Consider the following 26,253-nt stretch of genomic DNA (forward strand, 5'->3'; position numbering starts at 1 on the left):
CCAGGCCACTCCAAATAGGCTGTTCCTGGCATTCCAGGCAGTTTCTGTAAAGTTGTCTGTGGAACCTCCATGGCAACTTAAGGGCCAAGGGGGCTCTGCCACTCCCAGGCAAGTATTTTCTACAGAGTGCCAGACATCCATTTATACTGGAACAGCTTTTAACCTCTGCTGAATTTGGCTGGGTCCAAGCTGGTGGTTTCAAGGCTGAAAGCAATATCATTAGCAAATTCATGAGGAATCTGTCCTCCCTCAAAGGTACTAATGTTTTACCAGAAAAATGGAAGCTGCTTCCTGAAAGCTAATTTCTTAAATCAAGTTCTTATTAACAGATAGATTGAGCCTTCAGCTTTTTCACACAACAACATTGTCTTTTCTGCCTTGTTTGCTAACATAATAAAACATTCCAATAATAACACTCCTACAGTTTTTCACTTTGCCCAGCCCATGCATCAGGGCATTTATAAATGGATACTCAAGCACACAAAGTGAACATACTCCCTTATCTAAAAATTTGCATCTTGAAGGATCCCTGAGTTTCACTCCAAGTTCTACCTGCAGTAACCTTGGTGAATCTTAATTCCTTGTAAAATGGGTGACAGATAATTAATGATTGATTAATTATGGGTGATAATTCTTTTTCCCCAAGGTGGATCGTTGGTTAATAAAGATAGCAAAGTATTGGTAGCCTATGGCTGGCTGCAAGGAGCCATTAGGCTGAAGGAGGGGCATGTCATGTTTATGTCTGCTCCAGAAACAAGTGTTTTGGAAATGGTATAGACATCACCAATAGGCTGTTGCATATGGGAAGAGTCTGTCTCTCCTCTACCATATGTGAATGTCGACTGAGATGTGTGACACTCTTCACAGGTCTGTGAGAGAGTTTGGGTGATATGATGATGATGATCTCTGTTCCTGTTCAGCCCAAGCCTTGCTGTCTGCCTACAGATTGTTTCCTCTTTCTTTTTGCAGGCTTTTTAGTGCAATTTTAGAACAAGCAACCAAAGCAGATGGGGGGAATTCAATAGGAGGAAAAGGTGCCGGATTCGATGTTAAAGCACTGCGGGCTTTCCGAGTATTACGTCCATTACGGCTGGTGTCTGGAGTTCCTAGTAAGTAACAACATTGTTTTTCTTTTGTCTGTGGTGTGGCATGGGGCAGGAGTCATTTGTGTAACAATTTTGGAGACGGAGAGTGATGCAGATTATTTTTGGGGTGTGTGGGAAACCTTTCTTTTAAATTAATGCATTCATGATAAATGCGATATTAATCAAAGGATGACCAAACCAGAGCTGAAGGGGAATGGAAGTCTCATGGTATGTCAGTCTGATTGTGCAACCTTCGTAAGATCCAAGATTTTCGTGATTTCAAGCAAAAGATCCTTTGAATAATTTGAGGTCATAGTGCATTGTTGGTGCTATAAATTCTTGACCTTGATGGAAATGCTATATGGTCATGTGTGTTGGTTTTGGAGGGAGAGAGACTTTTTCATTAAAACTGCATTTTCTTCTTTGCACGTGGTGTTCAGCTCAAGAGCACTGGGAACAATTTAGAAGCAACAGGACATAGGGCAGTGACACAGTCATGTTTTCTGTTAGTCTTATTTGCTTAAATTATTTGCAATGCCTCTGAGGAAGTCCTCAAGTAGCCTTTGGTAGTCCATCATACATTTTCAACAAATTACATCATCCAGTTACAACAAAGATATGAGTAACTAAGTCTGGTAATTCCATTGTGAAGGTGGAATATGGACATGTCAATGTGGGAAGATTATATCCTTTGGCTTGAGAGTTTGTAATAGCTGGGACCTGTTTGCCTTCTGGAGAAAGGGTTAGTTAAAAACTGTCATTGTTTCCTTTTTATAGTAAAGAGAGATGTAGTTAGTGGAAAAGGAGTTAATCTTCTTCAGAATAGCTGTAGGAAAGCACTTTGTTTATTTTTATTTGAGGAACTTGCTAGTTTGATAAGTTAAAGTACTTCTAACCTTAGTCATTCAAAAGCCTTGAATCAAGTTACCATAAACTATGAGATCAGCTTAAAAGTCATGATTTATTTGTTAGGAACAGAAGTGTGAGGCTCTTGTTCCTTGGCTTGTTTTCTGACCCACTAGGTTATATTAGAATCATGGTTGCAGGCTTTTCCCCACAGCCATAAAGGGTAGAAACTTTTTTAATGAAAGCTGATAGTCTCTGTGGGAGGAGCTGAAGCACTGATAAAAGCAGAAAATACTGAAGCAATTGACAGCACTGCTATTTGGTCTCACAAAAAGCTGTGCTTGCCAGTCTGTCTGTAAGGCCTCAGCTTGTCCTCAGCTTGGGGTCGCTTTGGGCATCAAAGGGTGAGCAGAAAAACAGAAAAGCAAATGTTGTCTGTTAGGCAACTAAGAACCTTCCCCTCTCATACAGAGCTACCATCCATTCATGACACCTGTTAGGCATTAGTGGGTTGTTTCATTCAGACAGTTGTGTACCATGCACTACCTTCAGTCCCTGTGGAACACAGCTCTGCTTTTGGACAGATTTGTCTCATGAAGCCTGTTCTCTCCGTGGTCTTCAGTCTGCACTGGAACCCACCTAATTCCTGGCTGTAAATTAAGGTTTTGTTCTTTCCTAGTCCTTCTCTGATTTAAGCCTTTTAGTGCTTTCTAGTTGCATGCCCACTGTCTAGTAAGGGAAAGGTACTCACATTTAAACATCTATGAAGAGGAGTGTTTTGGGTGAGAGGCTGTTGATGCTGAGACAGGTTCTGAGAGTTGTCCTGACATAGGCTGAGCTTAACTGTGCTTGTAGTTCTTGCATTTTGGAGAACAACATGTGTTCCCCAAGACATGGGGAAGTTTTATTACTCCTGCTCAGGTCTCTTGGCTAGTGCTTTTGGAGAACTAGAGGAAGCTGAGGGAATTAAATCTGACACATATTCATATCCATATACGATCTTGATCCCAGTGTAGACTATCTAATAATCCATTTATGGGGTTTTTTTATTAAGAGAAGTATTTTATTTGCACCAGAACAGGACCAGGGAGCCTGATGCAGGCTAACAAATATTTGATCTAGACAAGAAAAGGCTAGTGCAGTGTGAAGCAGGCGAGCCATTAACTTGACCTGACAGACATCCTCTATTAGTCTTTATGGTCCTAACTAGGGACATATTAATTGAAAATGGCTTCTTTGGTGCTGGTGTGGCTTTAAAAAGCCTACTGAGGTCTGTAGCTAATACAGCTGCAATCTTCACTGGGCATTTTTTAATTGTACAAATGCCTGTTGATTAGCCTAGAATAGATGTTATCACATCCATATGTATTAGAGCGTAACTTTTCTCATGAGGCCTTTTAAATAAGATTGCCCAAGTTAACCATAAATAGCACGTTACAGGATTATGCTCTTACATAAGTTTAGTGCAGAGGTTTAGAAGTCAAATCTCTGGGTCCCGTCCAAGTTTTGCCCCTGAGGCATCTTAAATACCAGTAGGTGAGTTACCAATATTGCACTTGCAGTGTTTTGTCATCCATAAAGAAATACTTTTTGCTTCCTTCCCCTTCCAAAACGCAGTACACTTTTCCCCTCTGAAAAAACAACCTGCATAGATTTGTCCTAAAATTACATGAATGTAACATGCACTGCAATTTCTTCTCACTTAGACTCTCTAAGTGCATGGAAGCGGCATCTCTTTAGTAAGAGGGGATCCTCTGGGTCATTGGCAGCCGCCTTCTGCATGGAAATTCCAACATCTGCTGCTTGGCTTGAGGTCCAGATCTAACTACCACTGCTTGGAAAAAAGTCTGTAAAGCACAATGACCCTTACAAACCAGATTTGTGAAACACATGGTGAATTTTTGCCTGCAAATCTTAAATTCCTCAGAATTGGTGTTGGGAAATAGGTTGTCTGGAGGGACTGGCTTGCAGCACGGAATCATTTTTTCTGAGTCACAAGGAGTTTGTGTAGATTTTTTTCTCTCTGGCTCAATCCATAGGAAATAATGTAATTTAAGAGGGACATCTTTTGTATTCAGATTCGTTCATTTAAAAACCTGTCTCAGAATATAGAGAGTTTCCACATAAGTACGATTTGAAGGGGAAAAAACATACTAGTTGCCCTCTGATGTAAATCACTGGTGTCTGCATTTTGCAGATCGAGAGACTGAAGTGAAAGTTCAAGGTTTAACACTTCCAGAAGTGGCTTGTAATTCTTTATGTCTCATGTTGGCTGGCAGTGCTGGACACCTAGGTCAACACAACTATCTGAAAGCTTCAGAGCTCAGAATCCCTTTTCTCCAAGTCCCATGCATTCTTAGTTCCCGGGACTTGGCTGTCTCTTGCCAGTAAATGTCTCAATGAAGGAATCAGGGACTGTCCAGTGCAGTAAGTGGTTCATCTGCAAGCAAAGCTGGTTCACCCATGGGCAGAGAAGCAAAGGTACCTTTGGCAATCTTTGTTAGGCTTGAATGGTCTGAGGCCCCACATTATTTCAGTGCCTCCTAAAATCAGAAGGGCTTGGGGTTATGAATTCAACAAAGCCTGAAGACTACATCTGGATGACTGTTGTGGGCATATCAGTATTTCATAATCTCTAAGAGAACAGATGATGCTTTTATGCTTTGTGGTTATATGGACTTTCACAAGACCACTTGTCATAAGGAAGAAGATGGACATTTTGTTTAAAAGATTAGACAGACATTTTTTTACCCATGTCACAAAAAGCAATTGTAGCATCATGGGATAAGCCTTCAAAGGCACTGTATTTGGGTACAACTTCAAAAAATAGTGTTAAGTATTTACACGTTTCCAAGCAGTGCCATAGGGATAGACTGGGTTTGGTTTGGGATTTTTTTCTGGGTTTGATTTTTTTTTAAGTAGTTTGAATTCTTTTCTGGAAAACTTTTTTCTTTGAGTGAGAAGTACAGGTTTTTTTTGCCTATGTGAGGTGCATGGCAGAGCAGTAGATTGGATACTTCCCACAGCTCTCATCCCGTTCTTGCAACTGCTTTTTGAAAAAAAATAAAGTGTAAGAGATAATTAAGCAAACTTTTCTTTCCCAGCCCCCAACTATTTTTGAAGTCATACTGCTTCTGGAAAAATGATCCACACTCAGTCTGTTTAGCCTGGCATTAATGTGTAAGCTAATGCTGAATATTTTCAAAAGCACATGGATGATTTAGGTTTCACAGTGGTGGGTCACTTTTGAAAATTAGACCTAAGTACTTTATATCATAGATACACAGGATAGATTTCACTGTTCAACTATTCTGTCACTGTCATACTAACATAGTTCTTGTAGTGCATACTTTATTTCAGTTGCTGAAATCACTTTGCTGCTGGTGTACCAAAGCAGTCTCCTTATAAGAAAAACTTCACACGTGCATTGGAACACTCATCTTAATATGTGGCATTAAGATCAATATATTGGTCTGAGAAAGGAGAGAGAAGGAAAAAAATTCCCTTGATGGACAGAAGTAGACAAGTGCAAAATCAGCATGTCTACCAAAACTTAATCACTTTACTGTCTTGGAAACTATTACCCCAAATCTCCTTTGGCAGGAGTATAAAGCATTATAAAGCTTTCTAGGGACAGAATCAAGTCAACACTTTTGTGCTAAAAGTTTTCTGATGATTACTCTTCTCTCTCAATTTTATGTTATTACATATTTTAAAACTTGTTTTAAACGTTTTGTGCTTGAGGAGGGCAAAAAGAAGCATCCAATTCGTCAATGAAGAAGTATGATCCAATTAAAAAAGAAAATCACTCCTGAATATTGGAAAGGGCAATCAGTTACTCCTACGCATGCTAACTCACGCCCTTTCAACTTATTAAATTCCATTTCTATCACCTTTATTCGTGCTGCTCAATTATACCACCTCATACATGCTGTTCATCCTCTTTATGTTGTACTTTGTCTTAATGTAACTACATTGTTGCCACTGGTTATTGTCTATCTGATATTTGCCAGAAATAATTGCTTCTAGACAATTTGGAAGCCATATAACTTGAGTGGATGCTGTGCTCCGTATTCGTATTTTCAATGAGCTCCTCTGCTGACAACACAGATTTATGTGGTCAGAAGACCATGTTATGCTTACCAAAGCTGGAGGGGAAAACTCCCTGTTCCACTAGAACAAAAACCTGCCATCATTATTATTTTTTAGAGCAAAAAATAGCTAAGCTTGTGATGTGTTCAAGCTTCACTGGAGTCTTGTAGCAGGAGAGTCACTCAAAGGCAGTGTAGCACCAGCACTTACATGGTCTACGGGAGATGCAACAATTCTGTAACTGGGAAAGAGAGGGTATGAGCAAAAGAACCTCAGCCAAACCCTCCTCCCAACAGTGAAATGTCTTTCTGTTAGTGAAACAACAGCTTGTATCTGGCTGAGTACATTTTTTAGTTAAAATGAAATAAGACTAGAATTTTGCTGTGTGAATGCCTTGAGGTGACTACCTTTACATGTATTTAAATAATTAACTGGAGTGACTAATTTTTCGGAATGGTACTTCTGTTGAAGTCCATGATTACTCTGAGTTCATGAGAAAATTGGGCACCTTCAGACAAGGTGAATGAAAAATTTAAACATTTTTAGATTTTAGTCTGTCTCATTACAATTAGTTCTCATTTGCCCTAAAATGCTCTTATCTATTAAAATTTATCATTCTTTTCACAGTGTTCTCTACCCCATTTTCTTTGCAGTGTTTTCTTGTTACCACAGTCATCTTCCATCCTTATCCCAAACTCTCTGGCATTAATCAAGCTGTTTCTTTGAACTTTGCAATAGGTAGTAAAGTATCCTGCCTTTACCTGCAATGTCCTGATAGATCTGAACCATTCAGGACCACATATATGATGCCACATTCACCACTTACAGCAATGAAGATGAGAAGAAAAATAAACTTGAAGGCTCCATGGGCAGAGTAAACTTGCCTCTATGGGCATGAGGAAAGTGTTGCCCCTTTGAGAGATGCTGGATTGGCAAAGTCATCCAGTTGTGTTTGTTATTAATTTGCCATATTATTGCGTGTAGATGAAGCAAGGAAGTCCCAGGGGTGATAGGACTGGATTTATTTCTGTCTAGTTTTATTCTGTCTGGGACACTGCCTAAGTACATTTTGCATATTAAATTACGGTCAGGTTTTTTATGGAAAAGTAAGAGCAAAAGGCTTTAAAAAGCTTACAAGATGTTTAGGCTGTAGTCTGCATTTTCCAGTGATGACTGTTCTTAACAGTAAGACTGGCAATATTTTTTCCTCCCCTTTTTTAAGGAATGTGATGTAATCTAATAATTTAAAATCATAGGGGAATTCTGTCTGTATAATTTCATAATTCAGAGATACCATACACTGAAAGAAAAATACAGAGGGACTTCTGTAGCAAAATACAGAGTAACTTACAGAGTTCAGGACAGCAGGGACACGTCAGACTCACCATGGTAATCCTCCTAATGTAAAACTATGCAACTCCTCTATATCATCCTTGATTCCAGGACTCTGAATCTCCTCTTGAATGATTTATAAAAATGGGGGGTTGATGCTCATTGCCTATCAGAAGACCTCTTGATGCTGTGAGCTAGAAACTGGTACTATGCCAAAGACTTAATCTTCCACCAGAGCTGATTTGGAGGTAGTGTCCTTAACCAGGGGGGAACAGATATAATATTTTCTCTCTTGTGTAATCCTTGTAAACCTGAATTATTCCAGAAGCCAAATTGAACTTGGATGTGATTGAAACATCCTCATAACCTCTCCACTTGGTGTGTGCAGAAGGCTAGGCCAGTAGAGAAGGATCAAGCACCACGCAGAGGGCCAAGTTCCTGCTGCAGGCACTGTGCTCCTGGAACCTTACATCCTGCCTGTACCAAATAAAGAAGGGAGGTTGAAATGGTGATTTTTAACTACCCTCAAATGTTCTTTCCCAGGGGAAATACACTGTTCTCAGTTACAGCACCGTGTCAACTTGGGTGTGCCAAACCACCTTACTGGAGCGTGACGACAGGACCTAGAACAGCTCTAGATGTTGTTGGGCTCTCTCTGTATCTCAGTGTGCAGTGGTGACATTTGCCTTATTCTGTCCCCAACACCTGACTGTCTGGCCTGTAATTGCCCTCCTGCTTGACCTGCAGTACCTTCCCAGCCACTGTGACAGCACAGCTCAGTCTATTGCAATGATTCCATTTTGCAGCTGTTGAAATAAAACACTTCCAATGCAATTACCTGGTTTCATTTGGGATATATGGGTGTTTTGGTTTTTTTTCGTTGCCCAGTTGAACTTTTCAACTGTAATTTCTCATTGTTTTCTGCATTGTGCAAGAAAATAACACCTCATATAGTTGAGGAAATAATGTAATTGAGGTTATAAACACAGAGAATTCAACAAATCCAAAATGACATCTCTTTTGAGAACCATGTACTTTTGGAATATGGCAAAGAAATGTGAGCCATTGACTGTTTTTATATGTTGTACAGCACATGCTAAGTCTTAAGTTTTAAGGAAATGGTAACTGGCAGTCAAAAAGTCAATTTTCTTTTGCAATGTGTATGTTTCTAGCAAAGTGTGGTTGACAGTCATGTGTTTTGCACAGGGTTTGCATTTATTCACTGTCACTGGTGGAGCAAGGGGCTTACATTTACCCTTCTGATGCATGTGAGGTTATGGTGGTCACTGCATACCAGTGGAAAATCCTGCTTTCAAGGTGAGGAGATGGGTGAAGTGGCCTGATGTAAGCTTCCCACCTGTGAAAGGTTTGTGTGTAGGAACAAGAGAATACAGTAAGCTGGAGGAGACAATATACTTGGCAGTTTACTGCCACCAAACCTATGAGAATAAAGGTACTTGACAACAGGGGGAACTGCTGCAAATACCTTTAGGCAAAATTTGGCTTCCAAATTCCAGTTCTGCCTCAAACGTCATTTTTTTTACATTAAATAATGTCAGGTTTTGCCAAGTCCAGTTCCTTTCTTTTCTCTTGAGCTCTAGAAGCTGTAGGAAACGTGCTCTCAGGCAGATTTCTGATGCTCTCCTTCATTCTTTAACAAGACTTCTTAACTGTCTGTACCATCTCTCCAGCACATACAGCATGTGAGGACAAGCTGCACCACCTTTCCCATGTCCTTGCTTAGCTGTTCTTAATCTCAAGTGGCCAATTTGTTTTGCTTTCATTACAAATGGGAAGGGAGCGGATTAAAAAAGATAGAACAGTCTGAACCAAATGTCCTCATTAAGTTTGTTTCTTCATAGTTAACTTAAAACTCTACACATGCTTGCAAGTCCTTTATTTGCTTAGGTCACCATTACTCAAGGGAGTAACTTGATTCTAGCATAGCATCTCCTGTAGGTGATCATTCCTGTGAGTAGGGGTTACACAGTCAGGACCTAAAGTACTGTTCCTTGAGAGGTACAACCTACAGAATGATGTAATTTATGGCAGAAGAAGTTAACTTGATGTAGCCAAAAGAGGTTTATCTTGGTAAAGAAGATTACTCACAGAGGCACGTTGTTGCTGTAATAAAGATTTTGCTCATATTTAAGGAACGCCAGTGAAAACAGGGAAATATTTATTTGATCTTGGCTATGTAGCTCTTTTAAAAATAACACTAACTACAAATGTATCCAATAACAGTGTCAGCCTTTATCCTACCAATTACTGTGCATGCTGGCATGATTATTCAGCATGTCTTCACAACCAAAAAATCCCAATACCATAATGTGGGACCACATCAGGGTGCAGGCAGTCCCTTCCAAATGAAGAGAACAAAGCCCATTCTGACATCAAAGAGCAGACATGGAGATAATAAAAATATTCTAGCTCGGCTTAGTAAGAGATTTTTCAGAAGTGGTCTGGATGGATCAGACTTTTTTTCTAGTTCCCTTTTTTCATTCTTCATGTAATGCCCAGAGTTCTCATTCAGAGAACTGGGTGTAGGGCATGGCTCTGAGACAGAGCCCCTGCCATCAACATTGCTTGTCCTAAAGCATCTGAAAAATCAAAGAATGCCATCTGCTGTCTCCTAAGAATAGTTTGTGTTCTTTAGATATGCTTTTGTCTGGACAATAAAGGAGCAGAAGCATCCATACAGATTGTAGCTAACTGGTATCAGCAGGAGTGTGTTGGGTTCCCTGTTGCTCACTTGTAGTTGCTGGCTGTTACTGTCACCATGATGGGCAAGGCAAGATATTGCTGTTCCACATCAAAATAGTAAGAGTATGATCTACTCTGGTTTTTTTCTCACATTCTCTCCCAGATGACATCTCTGCTGCATCTGATGTCATCCCAAGCTTGCACCAAATGCATACTTTGACTCCAACTGGCTGAATTTTGTATTGCTTAATAATTTAAGATCTTGTAAGCAACGATTTCAAGTCCTTTGTTCATTTTCTCTAAAGTGCCTATATGGCTATTAATGTGTTACTGACCTGTTGGGACTTTTTAACATTCTCTTTCCATCCTCTCTCAAAGGTGTGACTAACACACACTGGGTAGCAGTCATCTCAGAAGTGGGACACAAGAGAGTTCATAGGTTTTGCTCAGGACACAAGGTTGTACATGGATGTTCCATGATTCTGGCATTATTTGAATTAATTCAGTTTGTCCTGACCTTCCAAAAGCATTATTAGATGCTTGTAGTCATTGTTGTGATTTTCACAAAGAATTATCAAAATATCAGCAAAGCACAGAGCAGTGGACCAGTCAGATAATTCTCTCAACCAGTGAATGCATTTTAAGTCTACAAATGAATTATTTTTTTTCAGTGATTATCTGAATTTGTAATAATATGGCATCTTGTATAAGTGCTATAGTAAGAAAAAAACAAAAGAACACTGAATTGAGAGGGAGGTAATATAAGGAAATAATATTTTAAAATTTCAGTGGCTAAATAAATCTGTTGGAGACCTTCCCTCTTCTCTTTAATGTAGATTTCTCCAAAATCAGCTGCTGCCTTCTGAGTTACATCTGCTTGGTATTACTGTGCAAGTTGAGAACACCAGGAGATTGTCTGGTATGAAAAGCTAATAAACTTTTCTCTGCTTAAGATGTTCACTGATGGAACAAATAATTTGCTACTCTGATCATGGAGAAGTATGGACCAAAGACAGATGACAGCCCACATAACCTGCCCAGTTAAAATTTTATCAAAGTTTTCTTTCTGCCAGGGAAAAGGGAAGGAGATCAGACATCTTTCTTAATCTCCCTTTTTTCCAGAAGCAAATCCAATTTCTGTTTAACACATGTAACAGTAACCTATCCCACATGTGTTTTGCCCTTTGTTTCAACTATTTTTTTCTGAGTTGTCTTAGTAGCTATGCCTCTTATTTTTTCAGTTTTAGATTATCTTCTGCTGGTTTGCCCTACCACATCAATCATGATTCAGAAAACATCTGCTAGCCCTCTGCAAAGAATTTTTTTTCTATTTCAGTGATGCTAAAGCTGCTCAACAGTTTTATATCAAAAGCATTTTTGACAGAATGGATAAAAGAAATAGAAAAAATGATTCAAAAAATCTATTTTTGTCACTTTTTTCCATAGGACTTACTCTCTTCTCTCCCTTTGCCTCTGCCTCTCCCTCTCCCTTTGCTTCTCCCTCTCCCTCTCCTCTCTAAACTTTCTTCAAGCATCTCATCTTACAGATACCATTCTTGCAGAGGACTCCCCTTTTTGAAGGCATTAGTCCATGCCTGGTGTGAGAACTGGGACATAGCAAATGCTGTATATCTTAGAAATATAATCTGTTGGGGGTATTTATTTTCTATTACTGTTAACACACTAAACTAGCAGCCTGGCTGAGATTTCTGTCTTGTTTTGCATTGGCTGTTGGGTTTGGTGATTTTTTTTTCTGTAATAAGTGTTTTTTCTTGTTGTTCAGCACATTTCTGCAACTGGTGTTTTCTCATAGGCCGTTGCTGGACATTGGTTTCTATATGTATTGAAAGTTACCAAAAGATGAAGTCCCTTTTAAGCAGGTTTGATGTCTTGGTCAGAGATCCAACCAGCATGACCATGTATCCATATACACAAGCTTTACAAAGGCTTGTTTTAAACCGAACAGTTCTGTTGTGTATACTAAGCACTGCCAAATGAAAGACTGTTGAGTCTCACCCATGCTCTCACAAGAGCAGTGAAAATTTAAACTCAAGCTTTAGCCCACCTTTTGCTTTTCACATTCCAGGCTATCATGATTTCACTTTACTTTTACTTCAAGGGGGCCAAATTCCTCTCAGATTTATATTTGTAGATTTCTGTATCTGTTAAGAACTTAATTTAGCTCTTCAGATTGCAGCAGGAAAGCCTTATGATTCCCTCTAGACAGCTTATTATATGTAAAGGAAATTAAAAATAAATATATGTTTACTTTCAGTGCATTCTAGCAATACATACACAATCTGTAGAAAAATCTTTGAATTGTTCAAGTTGTAAAGAAAGTTACAAAGGAAGTAAATATCAATAAAGAACCATTCTTTCTTCTGACAAATATGTATTTGTGAGAACTGTAACCATTAATTTTTCTGTCCAAATATACTGGAGCTACCTAGTGAGCTAAAGGAGGTTTTGCTTTTTATGTCAGAAAGTGTTTTTTCCTCTAAAGCATTTTATTAGCTGATGTGTGCAAGCAGAGTTTTAAGTCTGATAAGGTTTATAAAGATCAAAAACAACAGTCTTACTAGTGTGGAAAAGAAAGCAATCTGGAGTTCTAGGCATTCTGAGATGGGACTGATTAACCACTGACTTGATAAGTGCCTAAATCCACTCTCTGTTCTTAAAGCTAAGAGTCAGAGTTGCTCAGATTTGTCTGGCCATGTCTTTTAAAAGATTTTAACGTCATACCATGCACTTTTTATTAACAACATTTTCAGTAGTTTAAAAAGAAAACAAAAAGACACCAAAAGTATACATCAAGGCAGTAACACAGCACTGATCACACACTGTGTGGCTTGCATAAATTCTTTCATTACCTGATCAGGGTTGCTTCCTATTTTTAGGTTCTCAAAATACTCCAGAAAATGTCATGCTGTGTCTCTCCAGAGCTCAGTCCCATCTATGCCCATTAAGCACTGTCCCAAGTTAAGAGGTAGAATGAGTTTTCTTTGCCAGGGCTTTATTGCTGCTCTTCTACACAGATAGCCAGCTAAGGAGAAAGTTTTAGGATTTATGCAATTCTATCCAATTTTTTTGTAATTCTTTTTTCATGAGAAGTTAAAACTTAGTGTAGCTCAGAGTATGTCAATTTTTATATGTTGCAGCATTTAACCTGCAAGAAGATTGATTTCTGCCATCAATATATTTTTCTCCATGTACTACAAGACTATAATATCATCATCCCTGGATGCACTTTTATATTTGCAGAATCCCTGTGAACATTCTTTAACTTTTAAGCTTTTACCTTTTCTAAACCTCTTCACAGGTGGTGAGTTAAAAAGAGTATCTAAAGAAGAACCTGAAACAATTAAACTACTCTATTATTTATAATGCAGAAAGGAGATTAACATCCACATAATTCAGGAATTATGAGAATAAACAGTAAAAAATTTCGAAAACTTTACAAAGGCAGTTGAAAGCCAACAGTTATTAGTGCTCCACTCAAACAATTGAGACCCAAGTGCTTTGAGCCCATTTCTGTTACTATGATGCCTTAGCACTTACAGGTGTCCATAGCTCCTTGTTTTGAAAATTATGTCCTTAGGACATAGTAATGTGTGTAGTCATTTCTCAGAGGTGTGTACAAACAACAACAAACATCCTGAAACAAAGCTTTCTCATCCTTATCTCAGTTCAGAGGTTATTTAACTATCAGTTTCAGGGGTTCTTTATGTTCACTTGACCAGACTAAAGACAGTACTTCATGTTGCCACATTCCTATACAAGTTTTCTGATTGAATCCAGTGGCACAGGACTAGACCAAAATTTCCTCTTGAACTGGAGCTTGAAAAACTGTGCTCTGTCACAGCTGTGCTTGAGAATGAAGCAATTAAAAAAGTGGAAATCTGATGGGTCAATTCACTGAGAACTGGTGCAGTCCTCAGGCCAAACTGTCCTTGGGTTTGCATAGCTCTAGGAAGGGTGAAGAACAGTTCTTCCTATTTGTGATCCTTCACAGTGATTAAGTATAGATAAAACCTTTACAATGGGCCCAAGAACAGTTTTCTCAGTTCGTGATCATCCTGTCTGGAGAAAATCAAAGCTATTTCCTGGGAAAGGGTGACAGCTGACCCTTGCTGGCCTAGAAACTGCCAGGGCTCCTGCACACCCTTTACCTGCCTTACCTTCAACCACTCTTTACAAGTCCCCTTTACAAGTCAAGTACAATCTTTACCCCCTTTACAAGTCAAGTACTCACTCTGGCAGTGAGTACTTGACCTCATCGTCCCTGCTCTCTTCATTAGACTATTTTACAACAAGCTGTGCTCTTTGTTCAAAAGAGCCTCAAAGTTAAATTACTTGACTTCATTTGTGATTTTGCTCAAAATAACCCCCATGCTCCTTCTCTATATGCAGGTAGCTGCATGGGAGAGGCACTTCCTTTTTTTTTTTTTTTAATTGAATGTCTAACGATCTTGCCTGGACCTCATCTTCAGCTGAACTGAGCTAAGATCAACTGGTTAGAGGATAAAGTGGAGCTTGCAGGAGCTATCTAATGTGTTGGATCTGGAAAGATGAGTGAGGTCTTTTAATCATCAAGCAACTTCATAAGAAAGTCAACGCTTATGTACTTTGAACAAAAAGCTGTTAAAAAAAGCCCCCCAGGACGAGAGAGAGATGCTTGTATGAGTGGTAGAAGAGGTCTGTTCCAGCAGAGTCCAAATGCCTAAGCCAGTGTGTGTACATTTATCCAAACCACCCTCCTCAGGCAGCCAAAAGCTGGGGCTGTGTGGCCACCATGCTCAGGGCAAGCTGTATTGTTTGACTGTCTAAGTTAGGTCACTGACAAGCAGAGGATACTTAAGATGAATTGCTTCCCAAGAGAAAAGGATCCAGAAGGAAGAGCTGGGTTTTGTTGTGGCTTTTGTTTTTGTTCTGCTGTTCCTTTCTCGCCTCAAAGGATGAGGCAAGGGTGGTATTGCAAGACTTGGCAAACATAAAGCAATTGTGTTCACATACACATCCCCATTTGTATGAGTCTCCTTTTGTGTGTGTATTTCGGTTTGGGAAGTCAATGAAGACATGGTTTGAAAATGCAAGAGTGAGAACAGAGTGAGCAGATGCCAAAACTTTCCTTTTTCTATTCATTCCAGCACATGGTTTTGAATTCAATGTTTGTGTATGTTTATATGGCATTACCTGCTCCAAAATAGTCACCATTCAGCTTAAAAAGATGTCTTTCCTTTTTCTTTTCACTTCAGCTAGTTTTCTGTCCTGTGTCGTGCCTTTCCTTCCTATTCCAAGAGCTTCCCTATTATTCTTGAAATAGAAATGACATCTGCAGCCCCAGGAATGCTGCACTACACCCACAGAATTTGCTTTATCTAGAAATCTGCTACTAATATTTTGAGACTCCAGCAAGACAGAAAGGGACTACCTTCCCAAACTGTTATTGTACAGCTGTCCTTAGCTGAACTGTGTCATATGAGTTCCTTTTGTAACACTGGGGAAGAAAGTCCTCCATGTTTTCCCTCACAAATCATTGCAGATGTACTTATCTAAGATATCTTGCCACGACTGTTGACCTTTTTGTGCTAAAACCGTCTGACGTTCTCCAGGCTTGCTTTAAAATTGGTATAAAACCTTTCATATTTATGAATATTTAATATTTTTCAGTTTTCTTAGCTGATGTCTACATTTATTAAATTATAAACATCCACTTTGGGGAATATTACTGGTTATATTGCTTGTGCTTTGGAAATACAGATAACTGTTGTGGCAGTCTCTCAGTGTATCGTCAGAAATAACTGTGATTTGTGGGTAGGCCTCACTCCTGGCTGGGAATGGTGCATAAACTCTGTCACTGAAGAGTGGTTCCCAGAAGTGATCTGAGTCAGGCACTGTGCTGAGTCACAAATCCTCCCCTGCTTCCTCCCTGCTTGCAGAAAGTGGTAGTTTTCTTCTGAACTATATTAGCAGAAAAATAATTACCTCCCACACCCCTGGCACTGGCTTAAGTATGAAAATGTGTATTTGTGTGTGTATCAGGAGGCAGAGGAGGGATGGATGCGGTTGAAAGTCCTCTTCTTTCCCTTCTCTTCCTGCTCATTTTCAAGTAGTCATTTGTATGAGACTGTCCCTGCTCATATTTATGATTCAGGCATCCCCACGGGATAGTCAAAATATAGCCCTGCAAAACCAATGGAAGAATAGACTTGGGATACACTTTCTCTTGAGACCTGGACCACTAAAATGATGAGAACAGGAAACTGCCCTGTCCAGCATACCAGGTCCGATCCAAAATTAAAGACACATAAAAATGTGAGTTAGAGCTGTGCTTGGAAAGGCCCAAATATGAGTTCTGAGACCAACCTAACATTAGTTTCCTTGGGTATGTTCCACAATGCAACAACGCCAAGTGCATTTTAGCAGCTGAGTCTGGTGCACTTTTTTTTTTTGGTGCCATCTTGCAGATCATTGGTTGAAATCCAAAAAAGCTTGTAAGTACACAACGGGGTGTGTAGGTAATCCCATTGCTTTAGGTGCAGACACTTACATGCTTAGAGATAAAGCACATTCTTCAATAACTGCCTGAATCGATGGGACAGCAACTAGCCCCTCGCATCACTGTCTTCCTGAGAGAAAAGTATAGCATCATATAATAGTTCTGAAACACCTGCAGCACCCCCAACAGTGTATTTCCCATAGCTTTGAGAGAGATCAGTGTTACTTGGTATAAGGGGTTTTTTTCTTTCTTCCTTAGTCTCCCTGCTCCCCAGTTGTATCCTAAACCTTTGGGTTGATGCAGTCCTCTAGAGGCTAAAAGGGCTTGACCTGGTATAAAAAGCAATGTTTTTCCCATGTAATAAATATTTAAAATGTTTTATCAGTGTAAATAAATGCTAAATTCTGTAAGCCAGGGGAATGGCACTAGCATGTTTTGCTTGCTGAAACATTTATGGAATCAGTGTCAGCCAACAGAATTGAGCCAAGAGGGGTTTTTTTTAAAGGTAAACTGAAGTGCTTTTAAAATAAATACTACGAGTTGTTTAAGATCTTTAATTATTAACAGAAGAAAAGCCTGGGCTTAAAAACTGCAAACAATCCCTTTCATAGCACTCTCCCTAATCCCTGTGCAGTTATGTCTGTGTCCAGCCTGGAGTGAGCTCCTCAAAGCAGATGCTGTACCTTCACAGATGTCTGGAGAGTGTCTAGCACACGGAGAGAGCTTCCACAAATGAGTAACTACGTTTAGAATGCCAAATATTTGAAACCCATTTATTTTTATATTTGCTTGTCAGGACTTAAGGTCAAGACCCCGTGTTGACGGTTGGCCAAGGATGGCATTGCCAGCCCCGGTAAAGCAACACTGTAAAAATTTGGCTCTGCTGTGACAAGGCAGTTAATGGTATCACCTCCTTGAAATCCAGAGGCCAGCTTGGCAGTCTGATCAGGTCACCACTCTGATTTAATTACGATTATAAGCTGCACAACCCATTGCTAGGAGTGCAAGCCTTTCCTCCACAAGTGAGAAAAAAATGGCAAAGATGTGCAATGGTGTGAACACCCGTGTTGGGTGATACCTACGTGTTGCACCGTTGCAAAGATTAAGAGCATGTATGAGTTGGGTCAGAGAAATCAGTCTTTTAGAAGCTGAGCTGTCTTTTCTTTCTCTACACAGGGAAAAGAGCCTGTAAAAGTGTGTAGAATTCTCACCTTTTGTTAGAAAAAATTTTTGTGGCTGCTTGTAAAGGGATGATTTGCCTCCATTTACTCTGATCAGAAACGCCTGTGATCATCCCCAGACACTGATCTGCACCTCTCAGGTTTCAGAACATAGATTTGATATGGTTTGAGGCATGTGAAGTTTTTTTTTATTAAAAAAGTTTCTCTGTTCCACCTGCCCATGGCTCTTCCTTTAATCCTTTTCTGACTGGGCATTCTGACTTTTCTAGGCAGGATTCCTCATACCATTCCTTGCAACAGGTACTCGTGTTGCAAGTGGCTGCTTAAGTGAGAATAAAGTAATTTACAGGCAGTACCTGTATTGCAGCAATAAGCTTGACAACAATGCAGGGAGTTTGGTGATGTGCATGTATCTCTTGCCCTTCCACAAGTAGCATACATTACATCTTCTGAGGACACTTCCCAAGTTGCTGCATAGTTAGTATTTTTTTAACTTTTTCTCTCTGAATACTTTAATGGTAATGTATTTAAGCTTGCTAATTATTGGAATCATCAAGATTTGAAAACAGGCTGCCCTAATGGAGCACTGCACAGCACACACATCAGTTCATGCTAACAGTATTCAGAACCTCATCTCCTCTTCAAAGCTGGTTTATTATCCTCAAGAAGATTTTCTCTAATTAAGCTGGCTGGAGGTCCTGTACATCTTCTGATGGTACCTGTTCCCCTTGACTGCCTAAACACCTTGTCATCTCATGTTTATGGTGCAAGCCTTTGATTTCACAAGTACTGCTTTGTTAACACAAGGGGCATTGATTTGTGCAGATATTATCTTCTCTGGACATCTGTAGTAGCTGAAGCACTTTTATGAAGTGAGTGATAATGAAGCTGTATTTAAAATGAGAGAGCTTTTTTGTTCATCTTTTTGTCTATTCTCGGTACCCTCTCAAGAGTACCGGGTATGTCCTATGATGCATAATAAATCAATTAATGATAATAATTAAGGGTAAATTACATAAGAGCTGGTATTAGAACTCTTAACCTCGTAATCTTGGCTACATATTGGATTAACAAGACTCCACTAAAATCACTAAAAAGGGAGGCCTTTATTTGCTTTTGTGTAGATTTGTTTGAAGCTACAAATATTTCAACCTGCAAAGTTTTGGGGTTTTTTCTTCAGGTTTGTAGCCATCTGTAGTCTTTTAACTTTCTTGTATTGTTGACATTTTTTGGAAGTAGATGGGACAGTGTTTTGATTTTCTAGTGAATGTGACATTCCTGACTGATATAAAGAATTGGAGTGATGTTTTCTGTACGTGTTTAGAATTAGTAGACTGAACGATGTGAACATCTAGAGGAAAAGCTTGGCTGCCTCATGTAAGTACAGCAATTTCTGTTTCCTCCAGAGGCATTGCTTACCCAGAGGAGTACCCAGAGGCAACTGAGCAAGCAAAGAGGCCCATTCTTGAACGGGATGTTTTGATCCCACCAGTAATGTACTTCATGTAAGAATCAGTTTGTGAAAGCCAGAATGTTTCATGCTGAACATCTCTCCCTTTGGGTAGCAGCATGACCATTAACATATATCTGAACTGACTGTAGAAACCTGAAAACATGTTCTGACTAGAGGGATGTTAGTACCCAGCTCTGGGTTGCCAGCAGGCAGTGAGTTGATCTTGCTGGCCGGGCAGCTGATGCCACCTTTGATGGTTTCTGCTGTGTTCCATCAAGGCTGAGGAGCAAACGCAGTCTCAGCCTTAGCTGTGAATTGACAAGTGGATTGCCTACAAGTGAAAGTGCTTGTCAAGAGATGTGTCATCCTTATAAGAAAGTATTTAAATTAGTTGGCTTTTTTTTTAAAGTAAAAAAAAAAAAAAATTGAAAATCTCAGATGATAGATTTTCAAAGTTAATAGTTATCGCAAACTCTCTTGGCAGATGTATAACAGGCATTTACAGCTCATGAATCACATTTTTCAAAAATCACAGCTAATATCAACTTCTCTGAGGAGATGACAGCATTTGCAGGAGACATTAATGACTTCTGGCTCTCAGTCATTGCAAAATCATGAGCTCGTAATTGTTCTGGTGTGGCTATTTGTAGACTATAGAGTTCCAGAGGTCTCTCAATACTTCCAGCATTAATAACTTGCCAGTGACAGTGGTTGCCATCATTGCTACCAGTGATAACAACTTTAAGACATTTGTAAATGCAAATCCTTACTAAAGGCTTATGAGGCTGGCTTTATTATTCTGGTTTTACAAAATGAGGAGAAGGAGACAGAGAGAAGCACATGAATCTGCAGCTTGAGTCCAGTGCATGTGAGGGTGCAGCTGCTTAGTGCTTCAGAAAACTTGGTGGCAAGTCACCTTCCCATTCTGGAAATGTTTGGCTTCCTCATGATTAGGACTTCTAACAGTTTCATGCCTTAACAACAGTCATGTAATAATATTTTATTCATACCTCTTTCTGGACAACCTCTGTTAAAAAGTGATCCCTAATCCTCGGAGCAAAACCAACACTGCTGATTCTGACTCTCCCTCTGTTGAGACTGAAGTAAGGTGAGGGGGATGTGGAGCAGAGGGCGATCCTCAGAAGGCTGGGAGCTCTCACTAAGTGTGGGTTTGGTGGTCCTTCAGCGTCTCAGGCTCTGCCTGGGACTTTCTTGACTTCTGCAGGAACCCAGAATCAAAGTAGGGATGTGACTTCAGTTTGTCATCTCTCCCCATGCTCCGGAGTGCAACTCTGTGGCACCCCAACATTTGCTGTGTGTCTCACAGTTCTTGTCCCACTTCAGTTCTGGTTGTACTTTGTTTTCCCCATACTTTAGCTCTCCCCAGTACTGTGTGTGGAACACCTTAGGCATGTTTTTCATGAATAGGCAAAACAGCTAATATATTCCCTCCCCAGGGAGGTGGTATTTCGGTGACAGGTAAGTTAATATCTTATCTAAAGTAAGCTTTACTTTAGTCTGTGATCTAGACCAAAATCGTAAATTTATGGAATGCTGGGGAACTTCTGGAGGGAGTTGATCTGTGAATGTACATCTTTACATCATCAAGATAATGAGTTCAGGGGAGGGGGAATGAAATAAAACTGACATACTACTGTGCAATTTATAGCCTCTCTAAATTTTGTTCTCTTGCTGATAAGTGCTTCCTTCTGTTCTCTCTGCAGGTCTCCAGGTGGTTTTAAATTCCATTATCAAGGCCATGGTCCCTTTGTTGCATATTGCCCTGCTGGTGCTGTTTGTCATTATTATCTATGCCATCATTGGACTGGAGTTATTCATGGGGAAGATGCATAAGACCTGCTACCATGTGCAAGGGGGACTGATAGGTAAGGGGAACACGTACACATGTACAAAGATTTTTGGAGGGAGGCTTTTCCCATAAGTAATGGAGCATTTGTGCTGTCACAGGAGATGGGTGGCTATTGCTCACTGCCTGTTTGGGGTTACACAGGGGTGGCTCCTCTGTTCTGCTTCTTGGATATGAATCCCCTGTGATGCAGAGAGACTGCAATGGTGACAGTTTAGCTTCCTCATCTTGACCACTCAGCTACTGGCCTGTCTGTAAAGGCTACATGCAAAGCTATTGATTCCTGCTAAACAGAGCCATGGACTTTTTAATGTGGACCCTTGGCACAACAAGCCAACCTGAGTTCTTTAACAAATCTCCCAGAGGCTCAAGCAACACTAAAATAGTGATAATTTCATCATTAGCAGACTGAGCTACAGATGACATGGCATCACAGAAATTTAAAACTCATATATTTTATTATTAATCTCATACACAAATACATCTTTGTTTTAAACCAGTATCATTGTAAAGGAATATATAATTCAAAGCTGTACCTTTGTTTTAGTCATAGACCGTGGCTGTGGTTAGAAATGGAGCTAGAAAGAAAACAAAATTATATTAATGAGAAGAAAATTTTTGCATCAAATCCATCAGGAAAGAACTTTCAAATTATTTACAGAAAGAAATATTCCCATTTCAAAGTAGTTCAATTGCATTGTCACTCACTCATCTAACCATCTGCTCTTTTTCATTTGATTTGTTGAACTTGAACAGCATCGATTTCTCATGTGGTGGTGGGTGCTAATGCCTAGGACCCAGAGCAACTCATAACTAAGAAAATATTTTATATTTTACAGCAGGAAATTGTTTCAGAAGTTCTGTATTTTCTGCTTTTATAATGTTGGCAGATTTCATTTTCTGGAAATGATGTTAGAAGTATAATGAATTGTCGCTCTGGTTTACATTTTAAAGTGTGCATATCTTTCTCCATTCTGTCTGGAAATATTTACATTATGGCATCTAATTCTAATATTACTGTTTGTGGCATTCTTTAATGATCAGAATATGATCATAACTTTCAGAAAATTAAATTGTTTACCATATAAGATGTGAAACAAACATAATTACCTGCTCCCCTACACATACATACCTGCATCTGTTAAAAATGTAGCCTTAAGATCTGAAATCCATATATTTTTAAAAGAATATTGCAGAAGTTTTTGTGATTATAAAAATGTTTTCTGTGGCATTTTTCATATACAAAAGCATTCAGTTTGGCTTGTTGTATGGGTTCTCAGATCTCTGAAAACATCTGTACAGAATAAGGGATCGATAATCAAGCAACTGCCTTATAGAGTTTCTGAGTGCCACTGGGCTACTGATAAAATGCCACACAGCTTCTAAACTCCAGAAGAGCAGAGCTCCAGATGCTCTCTGCTCTAATTCAGCAGTGGCCCAGTGCCATATCATCTTGTCTCCAGAGCACTGAAGCCTGTGTGCTGCAGGGGCTCAGCCTCCTTCAACAGAATGGCCATCAGTGCTGCACTTCCCTTCCAAGGTTAACCCGGATGCCGGGTGACTGCGGAATGAACACGCTGCCATTATGGTCACAACGTGCAGCCTAATGAAACATAATAGACTTGGTCTAACATTCCCTCTCATGTTGAAAAGCGTGACTTCTTTCTCATAGGAGGGTATGCTTTGAAAAAAAAGTCCATCTCTGTTTTGCCTCTAAAATTTGACAGCTTCGCTATTTTTTTTTACAAAAAGAAAGTGAAGCACAACAGCCAGCAGTCGCTCGTGTATTCCTGAGAAATCTGTCAAACTCACTGCAAAATGTATGTTAAAATCAGATATCCTTCATGGTGGGTCCAGTGGCAATTCTTTCTCTTTATCTCCTTTTTCCCCCCCTTCTCTCCTTCAAGATACACCTGCAGAAGACGACCCGTCTCCCTGTGCCCCCCAGTCTGCGCACGGGCGGCAGTGCCAGAACGGCACGGAGTGCAAGGCAGGCTGGGAGGGACCTAAACATGGCATCACGAACTTTGACAATTTTGCTTTTGCCATGCTGACAGTGTTTCAGTGCATCACGATGGAGGGCTGGACAGATGTGCTCTACTGGGTACGTATCCGAAAATGATAAGCTGAAAGTCCTGCTCGTGTGCTTACAGCTATGTGGAAACTTGGGGGCTTTGGCTTTCTTGCTTGCTCTGTACAGTGAAGGCATGGTTGCTAGCATGGAGCTTTAATTAACTCAGCATATTATTAGGTAAAATGGGAAGGTTTATCTGGTGCAATTAAATCAAACATAAATGTTGACTTTCCGTTGATATTTTAATTTTGAAAGAGGCAAGTGGCTTATTGATTTGAAGATTTGAAATGTACCTTTGTTGAGCAGGAAGTCATGTAAAGACCCTCTCTGCAGGAGTGAAATATCTCATACATCTCCAGATTACTGATGTAGAAGTATTTGTGACAGATAACCGTGTGCTCTACCTGTGGCATTTGTGTTACAAAGGCACTACACTGATCAACTTGTAGGTTTTATAAGAAAGGCCTCACAAATTCCAGCACTTCTTATGATTATGACTTTAATCATAGAAGAATTTATTCTAATGCTATTAACTATGATACTGGTATCAATCATGATTACATGTTTAGCCAAAACATGATATTATCTTTAATCTAAATGGTGTCCCATCTTGTCCTGTACCTTAATTCTGGGCATCTCAGTTGCTTTAGTTTGTACCTTTTAATTCCTAATATATTGGGAAATTTATTACAATACAATTATACTACAGGAGTTAAAATCATATTTAGCCTTCAGTTGTAAACCATATACAAACGTGTTTCTGGATTCAGATCTTGCCATCAGCTTTTGCAGCAGCAAGCTGTGGTCCAGGAATGTAATTCTCACACAGCCCCATCTCTAAAAGGCTCTCACTAACTTGGAAGACTGGCACATCACGAGATGTGGTTCTCCAAGATGGTAGGATGTGCTACAATGCATGATGCAACTTAACTCAAGACCCAAAGCACACAGAAGGATAATCTGGACTGAGGCAGCTTGCACTGTTAATCAGCATCAGCTTCTCTCTTAAACATGAGTCTGAAGCTGTCTTCTACCCAGCAGTGATTTAGAGTTTACGAGATTTCCCTTTGAAGATTTAACTTATCTGCAATAGATGGTCTCTGTTTGGAACAGCTAGAAGTTGTCTCTTTGTCCTCATAAGTTTAGATTAGAATTGTGACTCTAGCTTCCTTCTAATGCCTGAGATAAAGGGCAGAGATCAAACCACAAGGGGAGTCTGGGTCTCAGAGCACAAATATTGCCTTTACTTGAAAAGAGGGTATAGATTAATAAAATGATGAAGAAGAACAGAAGTCAGAAAAGGAAGAGAGTGAAACTGCTGCACAGCTCAGCTATGGCTATATATAATATACCTGTCTTCTTGTCACACCTAGCTCACATTTCTCCAGCCTGTGTGTGAGTGAGAGAATTTATAGGTAGTACAGGGGAAATAGAAGAGAGTCAAAGGTATCAGATAAACGTAAAAATAGTTTTGGCTGTGTATACCATTTAGAATTGTGAAACCTGTCCACGAGCTATCATCAGTTTCTCCAAAGCCACAAGCTATGAAAGACCATTCCAATTCCCACCCTTTTGGACCCATTTGTCATTTTCATGGCTGGCTATAAATCATGCAGAACTCAGTTATCAGTTATCTATTAACAGGTGCCAAAAGCATAAACTCACTGCCAAGTGATTTTCTAATGTGACTGTGCTGACAGTCTGATTTTTAGGGTGTCCCTGCACCAACCTGGGTTTTAGATGGTATTCAGACAGCTTTTTTAACTGATTTCCTGAGCTGTTCTTTTTTTATTTAGGGACAGTATGATGAAATTAGACCTGCAATTAATACAGATTGATGTTCATTATTTTTAGGGGCATCCATATAGTTAGCCTCTTAGATTATGGCTTTGGTAGAATGCTTGCTTTGGAAACAAAAGAAATAGTTGTTATCATCAGTTCCCAGTTATTCCTGGAAAAGACTACAAAAGATAAGAGTTAGCACTGCAGAAAAAAATTTCAGTAATGGAAGAGGAGGAAATTTAGGTTGCAAAGAAGAGAAACATTACCTAACGCTTAAAGACTTGAAATACAAAGTTTGAGTAAACACCTGAGCTGGCAGACATACTCGGTTATGGGGCTGTAAGCAATCCTTAGAGTACTATTGCCCCATGGGACTTTTGTCTCTTTGTGCTGTGTTGAAGAAGCAGATAGAAGTCAAGTCTGATCAGTGCTTGCCATCTGGTAAAGAAGGTATCTGAGATGGGATGTGTATTTCCTTCTGCAGAGGGGTCTGTGCTACTCTGGGGGCAGGTGTTGATTGGGCACTTACTACAGGGCACACCTACGAGAAGGACTGTCCTGTTAATATTTATAGGTAGGAACAGTCTCTAAACATTCACACTGTAATTTCATGTAAGTTCAAGCCACATCTATTGCAATTTGAAACCTTTGTGACTTCTGGATAGCAAAGAATAGAGAAGACGAAGCATTTCATTTTCTGAAAGTGACAGAAGAATTTTAGTAAGTGAGGTAGGATACAAGTATCTGTCTTAAAGTCAGTGTGAGCCACTGTTTCCTCAGTGCAGCCTGGCTCGTACACAACTCTCCTCCCCCTCCTTTATCTTTTTGGCCAGAGTGGACTTGACATAGACGACCCACTGGGGAATGCATCTCCACAGGAGTGCAGAGATAGGAGGCTCTTCTCAAGTAGATAACTCTGAAAGATTTGGATCCACAGTGAGGTCATGGAAATTAAAATTTGCTTTATAAGACAATAAATCTGGACAGTTAATTAAGTTAGAAATCCAGACTTAAAGGTCCTTTCTCTCCAACTACCTCCTGAGGTAGAGTTTGTTGTCCATTTGACACTGAAAGCACAGATTAAAGAACAGTATAAGAAAATTTTGTCTGCAAATCAGTTTTGCGAACAAAAAATTTAGGTGATGATTTTCAGAGGTCATTCATTAAACTTAAGGATGTAAGCTAATGAATTAATATTTAAAAGTGCTGAGCATTCAAAGTTCAAGCAGACTGTCAAGTTCTTAGCTCCTCTGCAGTTCAGGGTAGATAACTAGGTTTGAATCTGGGGTCCTGCTGGGTTCAATGGCAAAATTCTCATTAATTTCGAAAGGTCAGGATC

General features: G+C 39.7%; 1 protein-coding gene across 2 annotated transcripts in view; it reads left to right on the forward strand.

Moving 5' to 3' along the window:
* The window catches only part of CACNA1C (calcium voltage-gated channel subunit alpha1 C), a 476,564-nt gene that overhangs the window by 282,360 nt on the left and 167,951 nt on the right, over positions 1 to 26,253 (forward strand). For both annotated transcript variants that reach the window (XM_051784889.1, XM_051784890.1), the window contains exons 5-7: positions 970 to 1,109; positions 20,916 to 21,077; positions 22,966 to 23,162. In XM_051784889.1, coding sequence (XP_051640849.1) covers positions 970 to 1,109; positions 20,916 to 21,077; positions 22,966 to 23,162 — 499 coding nt within the window. The remainder of the gene's footprint in view (positions 1 to 969; positions 1,110 to 20,915; positions 21,078 to 22,965; positions 23,163 to 26,253) is intronic.

Source organism: Manacus candei, unplaced genomic scaffold, assembly GCF_025592945.1.
Source record: "Manacus candei isolate 608988 ecotype Guabito, Panama unplaced genomic scaffold, ASM2559294v1 h1tg000018l, whole genome shotgun sequence".
Lineage (NCBI taxonomy): Eukaryota > Metazoa > Chordata > Aves > Passeriformes > Pipridae > Manacus > Manacus candei.